General features: G+C 39.8%; 1 protein-coding gene across 1 annotated transcript in view; it reads left to right on the forward strand.

Annotated features, from left to right (window-relative positions):
* Nucleotides 1–17,301, forward strand: part of calcrla (calcitonin receptor-like a) — a 48,449-nt gene that overhangs the window by 18,775 nt on the left and 12,373 nt on the right. The window contains exons 2-5 of the mRNA XM_039817849.1: nt 11,395–11,503; nt 12,942–13,095; nt 13,312–13,422; nt 16,056–16,168. Coding sequence (XP_039673783.1) covers nt 11,429–11,503; nt 12,942–13,095; nt 13,312–13,422; nt 16,056–16,168 — 453 coding nt within the window. The 5' untranslated portion in view covers nt 11,395–11,428. The remainder of the gene's footprint in view (nt 1–11,394; nt 11,504–12,941; nt 13,096–13,311; nt 13,423–16,055; nt 16,169–17,301) is intronic.

Consider the following 17,301-nt stretch of genomic DNA (forward strand, 5'->3'; position numbering starts at 1 on the left):
AGCTGTTTCCCAACAAACATGTTTGATGTTACGGTAACTTAAGCCTAGCTGATAAAGACACAGACCTGGCTGGGACACCTGTTGCACGTGCTGCATGCGTGCAAAGCGAAACTGGGGAACACACGTCCCGATCGTGCACTTTCTCTTTCCCAACCGTAAGTTGACAATGAAATTGAGCAAAACTAACAGTAGGACATTCATTGAAATATCTCATATTGTAAGGGTTGGTGTACATTCTCATATCCGCACATTTTTAACCAGTTGATCCTTATTTGCTTTTCCATTTGTACAAACTCATTACGCCACATCTTTCAGCAGCTTCATGTTTTAAAGATATATGTTGTAGTCATGCTTGGCCTTGGTTAGAAGTTGACTTCCATCATTAACCCATGCTCCAGCTGAACTTGCCAAGATATTATTCCCCTTCCATTCTTTCACCAGCTGTAGACCTCTGGTGCTGGACAGTTTCCCAGCTACTGAACAACTCAAGTGTGAGGCCTGTCACTAGTATTTAACTGCCTAACCGATACTGGATTTTTGAGGCGGATGCTGATATTGATAGTTGGGGGTTTTTAGTCAGTTTTAACATGAAAACATAATAATACAGAAACTTGATTAAAATATCTTGGATTTATTTATTTTTATTATAACCATGATACGTGAGCAGAACTTTTTACGGGTTGAAAAATTAACATGTCAGTGCTCTCTGGTGGACAATGTGATTGTGACGTTTTTCGCAAAATACCTCAAACTTTGTTAGGCATTTCTGTTCTGCATTGTATTGTTACTTATCGCCATATCAGCAATAAGCTAATATTCCCCATTTACTTGTCCAGCTCTAGTATTTTTAATCGCAAATTAGAACGTGGGGAAAAATGTAATATTGGATACCCTGTTGAAATGTAAGTTTGTCAGTGTTCTGGTGCAAAAGGCTGTGTTCTGCTGTAGGGGGGTGGTAACAGGGCCCTCTCTGTAAACTACGCTAATGTTGCTCTCTTTGCTAACGCTAAATTGAGAATGAAAGTAAAACTATCAATTCCACAACGTAGTAGGGATGTAACGATTAACGTGTAACGGTAAACCACGGTAAAAATGTTGATGATTTCATTTAACATAGCATTATTATCAGGGTGGATTACCACGTTGTGTTCCCAGCTTCATCCGAGTCTCCTGAAGTTGCCGCGCGGGCGCTCTGCATAGCCTACGGTGCGTTTCTTGAAGTCGGAATCATGGCGGAAGGAGGAGATGACAGCGCTCGGGACATTTATCAGCCTTGTAAAAAAAGGCCATAGTAACACTTACTCTCTCTCCTGAGATGATTGACCAATCAGTGATAAGAGTCATCGCATTTGATCTCCTGCCAATCACTCGCGCTCAGACAGAAGAATGGGACAGAACAGCTGTAAACGGACTTTTTATTTATCATTCCTATGCCTATCAGTCCTTTCTGAACACCTTGAACACATTTTTAAAAATACCGCGATAATACCGAAAACCGTGATCATTTTTGTCACTATAACGGTGAGGTTAAATTTTCATACCGTTACATCCCTACAACATAGTTTAGGATTGGGCTGTGTCCAAATAAACCCAACATAATTATGTTAATTCAAACTTGTTGGTAACCAATTTTTGCCCCACTCAGTTACAAAAAAAAATCTTTCTTAGATCTTAGCAAAGGAACTAGCTATGAGTTCTTTTGGAGGTGCAGCCTGCTCTGGAAATACGAGTGTCATTATGATATATTTATATTCTTATATAAATCTGTATAAACTGTGCTGGGAACATGGCCCTGAACCAAAGGTTGTGCTGTGTATTTCCTTGTTTACAGTAAACTCAGGACACTCAACTCAGTATCCAGTTTTGTGTAAACATTGCAGTGCAACAGTAAAGTGTTTATTTTTTCCATTTCAGCAGATGCTGCTTAATTCATCAGGGAGCAGGATCAGTGGAGGTTGCCTCAGCTTTTGGTAGAAAGGAATATTTTTGCTTAGTATTGTTACTCAAAAAAATATGTCTTCAAAATGCTTCTTTTTTGTTCAATTGCTAGAACCCAAACAATTATCACAGGATTATAGACCTTTACTCATGTTTAATTAGGGGTGTAAATCACGACACAATATTAAATCAATTCTTAAGACAACAATACAATATTTACTTATATCCCAAAGTCTGCCACGATATGATTTTGATTCGATTCAATTCAGGGGCCTGGAAACAATACGAGACGATACATAGGCCCATTTAATACAATCAGTTACATTTTTATATATATATTTACAAAAAGCAACTAAATATGATTAAAAAACAAACTACTCTTTTTATTAAAAAAGAATAAACATACAGTGGGAATTTCAAAATAAAGGTGCATCTTAAAGACGAAAATATGTATTGATATTTTCACTTTGTATGGATAACATTGTTTTCAAAATGTTATTAAATGATTTACTATTACCTATTCTATCTTGTTTATTATTTCATATTATATAGTATATTGTGTGTGTGTACTGTGGGTCTGATATTTTGCTGCTGTAACACTGTAATTTCCCATTTTTGGGATCAATAAAAATCTATCTATCTATTGGATTGTTGAGGATTGAATCTATAAATCGATCCAGATCGATGTATCGTTACACCTCTGTGTACTACCACTGTCAAAGAAGAATAAGAATCTGTTTACTTGTCAAACTCCTTCAAGAATTAGGGTCACTTTATGTGCCATATACAGAAAATGTACATGAATAGGCTGTGTCTTGGTGCCATTGGTGAGAAGTAAAACTGTCAACACGAACAATAATAACAGAGATACGAGGCAAAACCAGCACACGGTTCTCATATTGATTGTTGTTGCCTCTGCATGCAAGGACTTAATCAGTTCTCAAGGCTATTCCCCTCTCTAGTTAAGCCGGTATCCTGCTATAGAATAGGGCAGTAATGATGTTACAGACTCTCACCAGCCTAATGAACATCCGAATGCCACTGAGTGGAGTATGGGGCGCCAAACATCCTGTGAGGGCAGAAGGATGTGTACGGCACAGTACATCACATCTCTGCGGGGATGGTGGGAGTTGATAAGTACAGGCTAAGCTCTGGTGCTGGGCGAGAAGACAACAGCTGTTATGCATAGACTGTTTGTTCGTGTATCTTTGTGCATGCTTGCGGATGTAATAGGTGATGTCAGCGCTTGTGCAAAGTGTACATGACTAACCACTTCTGCAAAACACTCTAAGGTACTACAGATATTAGTGGACCACCCACAGTTTGCACCGGTGTGTGTGGTTGGATGAAGTTGACCCAAACAGATGAATAATCGAGTGTTGTGCCTCTGTAGAGGGTGCTCTCTTAGCTTTGAGCCGAAATTAGCAAAGTTTTCATGAAGTATGGGATTTCTTTTAGGAGTTATTTTCAGGTTGTTTTTTGGGTGGTTTTGTTGACCATGATTCATTTATCCGTTCATTCTTTTCTTTGCTGCTGATAGCGTTGACAGTATATACAACCTGAGATATTCAAATATTCTTTGACTTCAGCTTACTGTAGAAAAAACATTTGTCAATCATAGAATGGAAGTTGAGACTCGTTCCCAAAGACTTTCAAATTAATCTGAAACTTCTTAACTCTGCCAAGCGCGTCGTGTTTTTGGTTGGGTTGGTTGGTTTGTTTGTCTGTCTATCAGCAGGAAAACTACGGAACTACGGAAAACTACTGGCCTGATTTTAATGAACCTTGTTGGGAGGGTGTAGCATAGGCCAAGGAAGAACCCATTACATTTCGGACCGGATCCAAATCACGGGGCGGATAGACCAATTTATTTTTACTTTGTTAACATTGCATGTATTTTAGCATATGCTAACTATGTCACTGGAAAATATTTTCCATAAACTTTGTTTATTTGTCTGTTAGCCAGGAATAGAGCTCCGATGACAATGTTGCTATAGCCAACTGTTTATTAACACATGACAGCAATTTTTAAACAAGATCATATGTCTGTCAGCTGGTTTTGGAGTACTGCTGCCCTATAATGTCCAGAAATATTTTAATGCAGTTTAAAGGTGAGGGAAACACTTGTTAGACTGTGTAAGTACTGTCTGAGTCCATCTATGGAGAGCCTGTTCACTCCCTGGTAAGCCCCATTGTACCAATTTGGTTGCAGTTCCACTGGGGGTGATCGCAGGTGAGTGCAAAATCAATGGGACTCTATGGAGCTAGACGGCTAAATTTGTCTCTTTTGCATGATTGTCATTGAGAAATCTCAGATTTGATTGTAGTTTTTGCAAGTTCAACATGGATTACAGGTCGAAAGTTGAATGAACGAGTACTTATGTCCTTTTGATTTCTTAAAGGTTGAGTCGTTGTTGCCCATAACACGCTAGCATTCTGCTAATGAATGCTGATTGGTCAGTGAAGGACTGATTACGACCAGAGATCCCGCTTGATGGCATCCGAAGCGGAACCAGAGAGTCAGAGCCTGTCTAGGGGAATTTTCTGAGAATGTTAAGGAAGTCCTTTTTTTGTCCGCAGCAAGTTTTCTTTTGGTTGCTGGCACTTTTATTTGCCTATCGTTTTGTATGTACTGTGAAAGCCTAACCTCTGAGCTGTGTTGTCGATGCCTCGAGAGAAATAAGGAAGTGACTCAGAGCTTTACGTAAAGCAGTATTATCTCTGGCCGTATGATGTGCATGACGTCATTGACATTTTAAAGGGCTTTTAGAATAAAAAAGTGACTTTAAAAAAATCTAACACCGAGCAGTGTGTATTTTCTTAGCCTCCCCTTTCGAATGCAACATTCAAATTACTAGACAAAAAATGATATCCTGAGAAAAGTGGATTTTGAGGGGTATAGCTCCATAGACCTCCATTCATTCTGCACTTGCCCGTGAGCGCCCTTTTATGGAACCAGAGTGGAACTGCAACCAGTTCAGAAGCCGGAAGTTTCCCCGAGAGTGGAAGTTATTAGACATTATCTGGTACTGTACAGTATGATTACTGTTGGGCTTCCTGTACTGGAACTAAATGTTGCCAGTGAATGTAAATAGTTATTAAAACCATATTCTCTGGGTAATACCCATTTCTCATATCATTTGGTTTAAATAAGGAATAGCTATGTGAAACGTAGTTTCTTCAATAAACTCAAGACTATTTAGGAAAGATGTGTCTTTGTTTGGGCAGAAGGAATTTAAGACTTTCCATTCTTTACCCAAGGTTTCATCATTAATTTACCCGCCTGGAGTTGATCATGCTCTTTTATATTGGCTACTCAGTAACTTGTTCAAAACATATTTTGGTTTCCATCATTAACACTTTTATGGCAGAAGTAAACAAAATGGCATGCTGGAAATTTCCATCATGACAAATGGATTCCATGTAGATGGGAGGGGTTGGGTTTTTGTCTTCACTACCACCTTTAGGATTAGTTAAATGGTACTATATGACCAATAACAATAAAAATTAGCCAAAGAAAATAGCATGAGAAACCCCAAATGGCCATAAGCAACATTCAAACAGCTATTGGAAAAGCTTTCTGCAACGTCTGTTCTGTGTTGCCATGTGACAAGATATATCCTCTGTATCGGTCTGCTAATGTATGAAAAACAGCCTTCGCCAAGAAACAGCTGGGGAACTTGGCAAAGTAGAGCGCTGTGTGTGTTTCCGTCTGTGTGAGTGCATGTGCATTTTTGTGCGTTTGCATCCATGTGTGACAGAGCAGCTGATCTTTTCCTGGCTGTTTCTAATTTGCACATCACCATAATGTTTTACAATCCCACTTTCAGTAAGGCCCTCCTCTCCCCGGGGTAATGCAGCTTTAACTCTAAGCAGACTTGAGGAGGCGCTGGGCCAGTCCCTCTGGTGACAGAGCTGCAGGGAGACTTGTAAGAATCTACTGGGTCAAATCTCTCATTGATGTTCTGTCTGGCAGCCCCCTGCTTGGCCTCCTTCGTCACTCTGTTGTAAGACTGTACTAAATGTGTCTGTGTTGGCAACCAAACAATGAATATGTAAGCTTTTAGCAAAGTTAAAGCTGCATAAAACTGCACCATTTGAATAACGTGCAGCATTAAACGAATATATATATATATATAGACAGAGAGAGAGAGAGAGAGAGAGATATACATTTTATTACACTACTGCAGTAGGAATGGGCTGATGATTGCTTGGCCTCCTTTATTGCTGCTTGTAGCTTTCTCCAGAACCATTGTACTCCGAAATAACTTACAGAGGGACCCTAAAGCACTTAATATGCAAATGACTGTATACTACTGCCTTACTGTGTAATTGTAATTCAGAGGAAAACATTGTACTACTGCATTTACCTGACAGAGAATATTTCAGATTCAGATTCTACTCACAAAATATCATGAAGAAAATATGATGCATTATTATTTCTTAAACCGTCCAGCACGCTGATAATGCCTCTCTTGTTGCTTTATCTAAACATTTGCAGCAGAACTTGTACCCTGCAGTCACAGGCGGTGGGGATGGCTAACAGCGCTATTAGCAACAGTGCAAACAGAGCATCAGTTAGCTCCACGGTTAGCTCACTCAACGGGGCAACCTGGCTTTCGCCAGAGAGCCTTGCTCATCACCGGTATAGTTAAAGGTATAGTGGAGGATTTTCCCGAATTTTAGAAAAGATCCGCCCTCTCCACTTTTTGAAAAAATGCACATGCGCAACACTCTACCTGCTCCCGAGACGTAACGCCTATTAAACGTGTGCACGAGAGTGCACTGTTTACAAGTTGCTGTCGGCATGGTTCATACAAGCCTACTTTCCAAAAGAAGATTTGCACTTTTTCACAAATGGAGAGGTTTACCGTGTCTGCCCGGCGCGTGACTTGTGCCAGGGCTAGCATCGCTAATCATAGCTTACATCAACTTTCACTAGCAGTGATTTTAAATGGATTTCTCCAAATAGCATGCCAAACTTTACCTGTCGAGTAGAAACTTCGCAACTGAGGCATCAGTGGAGAGCCCAACCTGTGCTTTTAGCGCACGCCAGCATGTGAAACATTCTCCCCAAAACACTCCGGTCTTGTTTCTTTCTTCAGAGGCCTTTCTCTTCTTGTCATACCTTTCGAGAGGCTTCACTACATTTTGTGTCACATAGGTGTAAAGCAGCTGAAAAAATGAAGTTGGCTCTTCTTATTATTCTGGATATTAGTAAGTTAGCATGTATACAACTAATATCATAGAAAATATGCCTGGCACTTGACATGTGCTAGATGTTGTTATCCTATATTTCATTCATTAATTTATTTATTAAGGACAGCGCACATTCATTAACATTTCTGTAAATGTGCCAGTGTTAGCCAGCCGGCTAATTTTCAACTATAGTCCTTTGGCCAGATGTTATGAGAACCATCTATTGATTTGGTCAGTTTGTTCCCAGATGTCAAGTCATTTAAGTGCTGATACTTATTAGATGAATGCAGTTTATGGAGGCAAAACTTCAGTCCTTACAAACTGTGTCATTACAGTTTTGAATGAATATGATGATTGTTTTCCGTTGAAAAAGTGCACAGAGCCAGTTCTGCACTCCGAGCTGAAGGGGAGTTTTGTTCTTGCGATATTGGACATTTTCCAACTTCGTATTTTGGATTCATGCAGTTTATGAAACGTGTTAGTTTATCTTCAATGACAGAAAACAAATATTTGTGTGATTAAAGTTAAATGCCCTGCTTCTTGTAAATGCTCGCCTCTGAATTTCATTTTACTAATTCCCTGTTGCAGAGTTTGTATAGCTGTTCCATTCCACCAAATTTAATTAGACTTGAAGTGTTGCAAATACAAGTGACAAGCTAGTAGTTCCTTCAGGGAATGAAAGATGTTATTACATTTTGCTTCTGAATGAGATGTAATCCACTCCCTAAGGCCATGTACCTACGGGAATGTCAACGTGGGTTCAGGGTCTCTCTCTGGCTCTCCCATCCCTCCTGGCTCTTGATGTTTTTTGAAAAGAAACTGCTTGTTACATAGTTTCACACTGAAAGCAATGCTTCCAGTAGAATCTGTGAATGCTAACAACCTGTTTTTGATTACCTTGGCTGCCAGTATGGAACTCTTGGGATTGTGCGGTATTACATTTATGGCAAAAATAACAAATAAAAAAGCCGTAAATACATTTTAAAGTGCTCATTTTGTGCTTTTTGGCTTTTCCGCTTTCCTTTATTGTGTTATATATCTTTACATATGAAAGACTAATTTGCTAAAGCTATAGTGCGTAGCTTCTGTCGCCCCCATGAGGAATTCTAAGTAATGACAACAAAACTGTCGGTGCGTCCACATGATACAAGCCTTCCATGATCGCGCAACCCCCCTCACCCCTCCTCCACACAGTTGATAGCATTGGGGTAAGCATCTGTCAACAACTCTATGGCGCCATTTTGATGCTAACAAGCACTCACCCGCCATTAGCATCCCACTGACTGCCATTCATTTTGACGTCACTTTTACAGGGAATAACTTTACATCTGAAGCGTTTAAAGACTCTTATTTGTCCATTGTTTATTTCTAAAGAAACACGACAACGTATAAAAGTCTCCATTACCTTGTATTTCACGTTATGGCTCCGTAGCAGACGTTTTTGTAAAAATAGGCTAACGATTGTGTCATAACCACGCGACTTACTGTCGCATAGTAGAGGAATTACGGTATAGTACAGGAGAATCTCGCAGGCAGTTTCGACTCACATTAGCTGTTTAAGTTTAATCACTAATGTTAACTAGCATTTTAGTGATCAATAATTAGCCTGTGCCCATATTATCTCCTTACATATACCTACGCTGTCCGTCTCTGCAAGATTGTGACTGATTGAGATTTCTCTTGGCACAGCTACCAGAAGACTTCCAACTTTCAGACACGTTGCTCACGTCACATTTACGTCTTCAAGCTCAGTTGGAGGCTGCGCAGTAACGCTCAGCGTCCATTATATACTGTCTATTGTTGCTACTAGCCAAGGAGAACAGGGAGGGAAACAAAACAGAAGAGGTAATTATCTTCACTCGAGTGAAGATAATTGTACAGCTGAGCCCTACTCTGCTTCTGACTGGCTAGTAGTCCTTGCCTAGGTACTGAGCATGTGCGACTCCCAACAAAGATGGAACAGAAGTGTGATGCCTCACTCGGTAGCTAAAACTGAGAGCTCAACACACAGGGTGAAAAGAGGAGCTGCAGCAATGTGCAGTACAACGAAAATATGTTTAAAAAAAATTAAACCATGTAAACCTATTCTGGTACAACCTTTTTAAATACAATTATGAACCTGAAAATGAGCATAATATGAGGAATTTAAGACATGTTACAGAGGACCCAGACAGAAAGCCACCTTCAAACACAAAGAGGAAAACATGCTTCACTAAAAGTGGCACACAGAGCCTCCAGAGTCTGAACAAAAAGAACTAGAGCATTTGCAGAGCTGTAACTCCTTAGATAGTTAAATATTAGCTGTAGCAGGTAAGCTTAAACCATCTAAAGCCACCCGCACATGTTTTGCAAAGCAGATCTGTACAACCTGGGGGATATGTTTCCATTTTAATTTTGTCTCATCTGCTATGCAGCAGCCATGACATGAAATCCCAGTGGCCTGCAGCTTTGCCACAAACAACTGTCTTGGATTCTGGGTTGATGAGACAACAGCATCACCTTTTAAAAAAAAATGAAATGCCTATTGCAACCACTAACCAATTTAAAACTGCTGTCACATTTGAGAATTTATGATTGGTTGCGAATGAGATATGGCTCACAAAACACACAGCGGCAGTGAGAGCATGGGGTTTCAAGTCTCAGCTGTGCTTCCATGGCTTTTGTCCGGGAACGGGAACTTTCTGAGATCGACTGGGTTTTGTTGGACTGATTCCAACTGGCTGTTATGTTAGCTGTGTTCTTTTAATCACCAAGCCAAAAAAACTACCATTTTGGGCACATTTAACTCTACAACTGACTTAACGTGAACAGTCAGTGATAGCATGCTATTTTCAATACAATTTTATTCATAATGTGAAATCATAACCGAAGTTATCTCAGGATACTTTACAGATAGAGTAGGTCTAGACCACACTCTATAATTTACAAAGACCCAACAATTCCCCCCAAGAGCAAGCATTTGGTGCGACAGTGGCAAGGAAAAAAAGTCCTTTACACAGGCAGAAACCTTGGGGAGAACCAGGCTGTTACTGGGCGGCCATCTCCCGCTGCCGGTTAGGACACAGAGACTCTGATACAGATATGCAGGTATACAGAAATACGATTAAATGTGGCTTGTAAATGGACGGATATGCATGTATTACAATTGTTGAGTTGGGATTACGACCGCTCAAGTTAGATTCTTGTTGTCGTTACTCTGTCGGGAGTTAAAAGCATACAGTGTGTTGTGTTTGAGGACTTTAATAGTTAATTTGTTAATCCAGTTGCTGCTTGTCGTTCCCTTTAAGATAACACCGCATTGACCGGAATATAACACAACCCTGATAATATGATTGACCCCTTTTCAAGACTCATCTTTTGGAAAAAAGACCAAATCTTACTTTAATGAAGAAAATTCAAAAAATTTCAAAATAATAATACACATTGAAAACAGCAAGGAAGTCAGTTGTTTTTAACATGTCAATTAATTTTAATTAAACTAATATTATAAGTTAAAGTTGACATCTTATGAATACCCTTTTAAATTTGTCCTCCACCGCAAACACGGTCCATTACGCCACATCATTGGTCTGCACCAGCCGAGGCTGGCTTTAAACTCGCTGGTTCAACTCTGGCAAAGGGGGAAAAAACATCTTATATTTTGACTTTTACAACTAGAATCAAGAACATTGACATCACAGTTTTTTGACAAAAAAGGACTACGAAATGTAAAATAAGTCATTATGTGTGGGCTGTTAATTCTAATCCCAGTGTCTGTTTCCATCTTAAAGGAGAATTCCGGTCGATTTCAACACGTAGCTATGTTGTTTGTTGTCACAACAAACCGAGGTATGAATTAGCACAACTTTTATGCATTTCTTTTCACTGGAATCAGTTCACATGGCAAGGCCCTTGTAATGACATCTCAAACATGTTAAGAGGCTAAAAGCACGTTTAAAACTTGCCCCATTTCAGCCGCCTGGGTGCGAAAGCTAGCAGTAGCATAACTCGGTGAAGGCAGCAACACCGATTTATTTTCGTTTTTCTCGCTACTGACAGCACTACGTGTTGAACAAACAACAGAGCTACGTGTTGAAATCGACCAGAATTCTCCTTTTAATTGACTGTGATGGGAAATACATTTCAGTGAATTAAAGCCACTGGGTGACATTTATCAAAAGTAGGAAAGATCAGAAATGCTGTGTGAAGTTGCCTTTATGAGGGAGTTTTATTTTGCTTTAATGACTTTCATTTTTCATTTCTTATTCTCCGTTCCAGATCTGCAGCTGCTAAATCATCAACCAGCTTGGACATGGCCAAAAGGAAGATGGATTGTATCGAGCGGAGTGGGATGGTGGCTCTCATACTGCTGTGTAATCTAACAAAGGTAGGACCATCCCATACTGTAACACACACACACGCACACACACAGTGCTTTATTTAGTAAATTTACATGTGTGAATAAATCATCTAGAGTTGCAAAGATACAGTAAATGGATTAGTTGTCAATTATGAAATATTTTTGCCAACTATTTTGATAATTGATTAATCGATTTTGAGTGATCTTTTTTTTTTTATGGAAAGAAGTAAAGATTATCTGATTCCAGTTTCTTAAATGTGAATATTGTTCTAGTTTCTTCTCTCCTCTGTGACAGTTAATTGAATATCTTTGAGTTGAGGACGTCACCTTGGGCTTTGGGAAACACTGATTGACATGTTTCCCCTTTTATCTGACATTTAGTCATTGTTTTTGTGATCCTTTGGAGCCGAAATTGAAAATGGATCAAACTTTGATTAATTGCACAGCTGTTCAAAAGTATATAAAGTACATACAATTAGCACAACCTTAAACATCTACAGCAGTAAAATGCAAGATACACATTAATGCAGCAGTTAATTAATCCGCAAACGTATGACAATGGTTACTTTTTAAGTACATTTATCTGATAATGCTTGCATACTTTTACTTAAATACGTTTTTGAATGCATGACTTTGACCTATAGTTTAGAATGTTCACAGTGTATTATTAGTAACTTTTACTGCAGTAAAATATCTGAATATTTCTTCCACCACTGCTTGGTAGTTTCTTTCGTACAATCTTAATTTCTGAGAACAGGTTTACATGCACGGACGCTGAAAAAAAACAAAAAAACATCGTCGATAATCAGGTTTCTTTTTAATCAGAGGCGGACACATTTATATTGTATAATTCTAAATGACACTGCAGCCTGTAGAGGTGTTTTTTTCGTCAGTGCATTTGGATTTATGATGCAGTGAAAGAAAAGGCTTTGTAGTGAAAGACATGCACATGGATCTACATTTCAGCACTGTAGTTTACTATTCAGCTGTGAATTCACTTGACCTACTGTATCTAAACTTGTTCATGTCAGTTTCAGATTATGTTTGGGAAAACCTGCTTCAGGTTGGTATCTGCAATGTTATAAATAAACTGGACATATCTGGTTGGCAATTCTTCTGCATAGATGTCATATTTTCCATGGTGCGCAAATGGATCTAATGGAAGCTTGTGTATGTTAGACTCCATTTCCTGGTCTTTCAAGTAGGATAGAATGGTCTTACTTTCATACATCCCCACAGAGTCACAATACACAGCCAAAATTGGGTCCAGACATATGCTTGCACGCAAATACTTTTTCTGGTGTGAAGCTCAGTAGCCATAGACTTTGTAAAACATGTCATCTGCTGAACGAGACTGCACTGTAGTGTGCATGTCTGTGTCTTCTGTAAAAAATATGGACATATCCCCTTTGATTAAAGCAAAAAATTGAAAAGATGCATTCACCCTGTCTCTCCTTCCTTGCAGATTTTTGTGAAGGCAAGCATGGAGGTGAATGAGACCCAGCAGCAGCATCCAACCCACGTCTACCATGAGATTGGACTCACCAGAAACAAGATAGTTACAGCACAGTTTGAGTGCTATCAAAAGATAATGAAGGACGATACCCAGGACAGACAAGGTAGCTTGTTATCTTTCACGTTTCTCAACTTTACAGCTGTCTAGGCCGAGTAATTGGAATACACTGCTCGCTAAATTCTATGGATGTAATTTGTAACGCCTGTGTTAAATAATGAATGAACAAAAAAGTACTGTATAGTTACACTTATTAATTCTACATTTGAAAATTCTTGCTGGCACGCTATAGCTCCTAACACATTTTTTTCTGCGGTTTTAGAGCCCATGTGTAATCGCACTTGGGATGGCTGGCTGTGTTGGGACGACACCAAGGCAGGTGTTCACTCCGAGCAGCACTGCCCCGACTACTTCCAGGATTTTGATCCTTCAGGTACAAATCTGTAATTGGTTTTACATTACATTAAAGTGGTACTTCAGCGATTTAGGATTGCACTTCCGTAAAGTTGGAGGACTGTTCCATGTCGGAAATAACGGTCGAAACCAATGCAGCAGAGGCAGACATATCCTGACTGCTTGGCTGGATCCTACATTTCCCATAATGCACCTTGATAGCTAACCTGACGCGCCAGATGGTTTATTAGCACAGAACCATCTGAGAAGCCATCATTGGAAACTGTTTGAAAAAGGGCAGGCACTTTCAAAAAAATACCTAGCAGGTGATTGGATGAACCATCTGTCTAACACGTCTGCCATTTTTGTTATATATGCCCATGTCGTTATTTTTCAGGCTACCATAGCTGTGATATTTCACAGGACCAGGGTTAGCCCGGTTTTCATGGTAAATTAGCCGTCAAGGCTTTTGCCGCTGTTCAGGGGCGATTCCAGTTTTGTTTTAGTTGGGGTGGCACAGTGGGGACCTGGGGGATTTTATCAGAATACAGCATAGAAAATCTGCTTAGAAATATAGGAAATATTGGATAGGATAGTCAACAAAACTTGGCTAAATAAAACCGATCACATTCATTATTAATTTTACTTGTTTTTATTTTCAACAAATTGTATATCCAAATACAATACACATTTTCATTGGGCTCTTAAGGCAAAAATTTGGCTATGTGGAAACATGAATTGGTCATGTGTCAAAGGCTGGGAAGATATTTTTTTCACGGAACCTTATACAAATAGTGTGCAATACACTTCAACAAAGAAAATCTTGCTGTACACAGTTTTCTGATAATAGGAAACAGAACAGAGATACAGTGCAATACTTAAAGTGCCCATATTATGAAAAAAAACACTTTTTCTGGGATTTGGGGTGTTCTTTTGTGTCTCTGGTGCTTCCACACACATACAAACTTTGAAAAAAATCCATCCATGCTGTTTTGAGTGAGATACGGTTTCTGAATGTGTCCTGCCTTCAGTCTCCGGGTGAGCTGTTCAAAATCAGCCCGGCTTGTGATGTCACAATCCGAAACGAGCTGGCTAACCGTAACCGTCAGCTCGTAGCGTTAGCATGCTAACACTAATGCTAAAAATGCTAAAAATATGGTGTTTTTAGTGTGTTAGAAAATGAGTATAATATGGGCGCTTTAAACTGGCCTCAAAATGTCAACAAAGTACACAGTTGCCATACAATGTGTGTTTAAAGTGCTCTAGGCCTGCCCCTACCTCAGTTCATAGCTCTGGCTGAGGAGACTTGCGCTGTTGTTTATTTGGTTGCCATGACTTTTCGAGTGATGACCAGTTACAGTTGCACATTCTCAAATAAAAGGGGAGAGAGAGCGTATGATTGTTTGCTTGAGTTCAGTGAAGCAAACGGCTTTGCAGAGTCGTGTAATAACGATTTCATGACATTTCATAAAACGCCGAAGCAGCAGTGGCAACAATTTCTAAGCGGCGGACAGCGGCATCGTACCAAATGCATGCTCTGAATTGTTGGGTCTCTATAAATTATAGAGTGTGGTCTAGACCTACTCTCTCTGAAGTGTCCTGAGATAACTTGTTGTGATTTGACACTAAATACAATTGTAAATTAAATTGAAAGAATACATATTCAGTCCCTCTCCCAAGAAAACTGCAGTGCCGTTTGTTCAGGAACCAAAACATATAAACCAGCTTCAAAAAATCCCCATGAAATATGAGGCTTTGTGGCTACAAGTACATACAGACAGCATTTCCACTGTACTGTATGTGTAATTATACCTTGAAGAACGGCAAAGCACTGTCTATTTATGCTGCAAGCTTTTATAGAGATTAATTAATTGTGTTTCCATGTGTGCAGTGCACGCATGTGTTAAAAAAAAGTGAATTAGTTTTAATTGCTAGAATATTTTGAGCCCAAACTTCAGTACAGCACATCCTTCACCAGGATATGCAGGCGTATAATTAGTATATAATATAATTCAGTCCTTCTAATCACATCCCCTCAGTAGTTGCATGTGTACTAATGTCTGGTTGTGTGTCTAAGGGGAACTTCTTGACTTAAAGGACAATTCCGGCGCAAAATGAGCCTAGGGGTGTGTACCGAGTCGAACATTCTCTGGGATCTGTTTTCATGCTAATCGAATGTGTCTTGACGAACGCCGTGTAACCAGTAACCTAGCTCAAACACAGTGTTATGAGTCGACTGCTCATGACTGTTATCCAAGATTGCAGCCGCATGTAATATCTTTGTAATAAACTGTCTGTACACTTACATATACCCTCATTATGCTACCGTTTAAGTGTGGTGCTCTTTCGAGCCTTGTTAGTGGTATCAAATAGTGATTTACCCTTTGCCCCGAAAGCTAGCGTTAGCAGCTAACCCCCCGGTTTGCAGTAGCTTGTTTCAAACTAGAGATACATTCGATTAGCATGAAAACAGATCCCAGAGAATGTTCGACTCGGTACACACATGTTATTAACCCCTAGGTTCAATTTGCGCCGGAATTGTCCTTTAACCCCTAGTTTTTCCACACGCTGCCAATGATAGATACCAAGAAATATCCTCTTAGATTCAGGCTACAGCATTGAAATAAATCTAACCCTATGTCAAAGCTGTCTTTGTCTCATTTTTACCTGCAGAGATGGTGACGAAAATTTGCAGCGATAGCGGCCATTGGTTCATGCATCCGGACAGCAACCGGACATGGACCAACTACACCCGCTGCAATAATCACACCAACGAAAGCAGAGTGGTAGGTTTTTCATTTAAATGTCATCAAATGCATATAGAATATTGATAAGTGAATCATGGTTAGCACTGACCTTTTAATACATCCCTGGGTAGGTGATGAGATGATAGTGAAAGGTCACTTATGTCACATGCATCAGTTGTGGTGGCAGCAGACAGTTATTTTATACTGTATATCTATATAAGTGTGATGCCAATGGTGACTGAAATGTACTGAAGTGATTCTGTAGTGAGGCTAACAATGTGCAGTTTGTCCTGAGGGAGAAAAAGACAACATGTGGTCATTAAAGCAATGAAACAAGATCAAAATAGAGGGGATGCCTCTTGATGCAATTAACAATGTTAACGGCAATCTACTTATTATAACATATGTAGTGTCTATGTAGAAATTTTAGCCTAAAGGCTCTGCTAGCAGAAAAAGGTCTCTGGGGGGTTAAAACATTATAATTCATCATATGGAGATAATAGTCATCCACAGCATATGGAAATCTGGCCATTGCAGTATATATTGTTCCTGGGTATGGACCAAAGTGTTGATCAGTGGGAAATGTTGGTCATTGGGATGGCACTCCATTAAAAGGTTAAAGAGTCACCAGAATCATTGCAACTTTCTCTGGTGACCATAAATATCCAAAACAAAATCTGTCAGCGGTGGTGTCAGTGGCTCAGTCTGTAGAGACTTGGCTTGGGAACCAGAGGGTTGCCAGTTCAAGTCCCAGTATGGACCAAGTACAGAGTGTGGACTGGTAGCTGGAGAGGTGCCAGTTCACCGCCTGGACACAGCTGAGTTGCCCTTGAGCAAGGCACTGAACCCCCAACTGCTCGGGGCACCTGTCCATTGGCAGCCCCCTCAATCTGACATCTCTCCATTTGTGCATGTATAGGCCCTGTGCATGTGTGTGTATTTCAGGCCTGTGTGTAATGTGTGTAACTATTTGACATTTAAGGACCCATATTGTAAAAAGTGAGATTTCCATGTCTTTTCTGACTGTAAAGGTGGTAGAGGTATAGAGGTGCTATTTAAATATTGTGAGATTGTCAAACCGCTCAATCCAGAGAGATAGGCGCACATCCTGTATTCAGAAACTCTGCCTTTAAACGAGCCGTCAGGACTTTTTGTGATGGTTGTGATGTCAC

Source organism: Perca fluviatilis, chromosome 12, assembly GCF_010015445.1.
Source record: "Perca fluviatilis chromosome 12, GENO_Pfluv_1.0, whole genome shotgun sequence".
Lineage (NCBI taxonomy): Eukaryota > Metazoa > Chordata > Actinopteri > Perciformes > Percidae > Perca > Perca fluviatilis.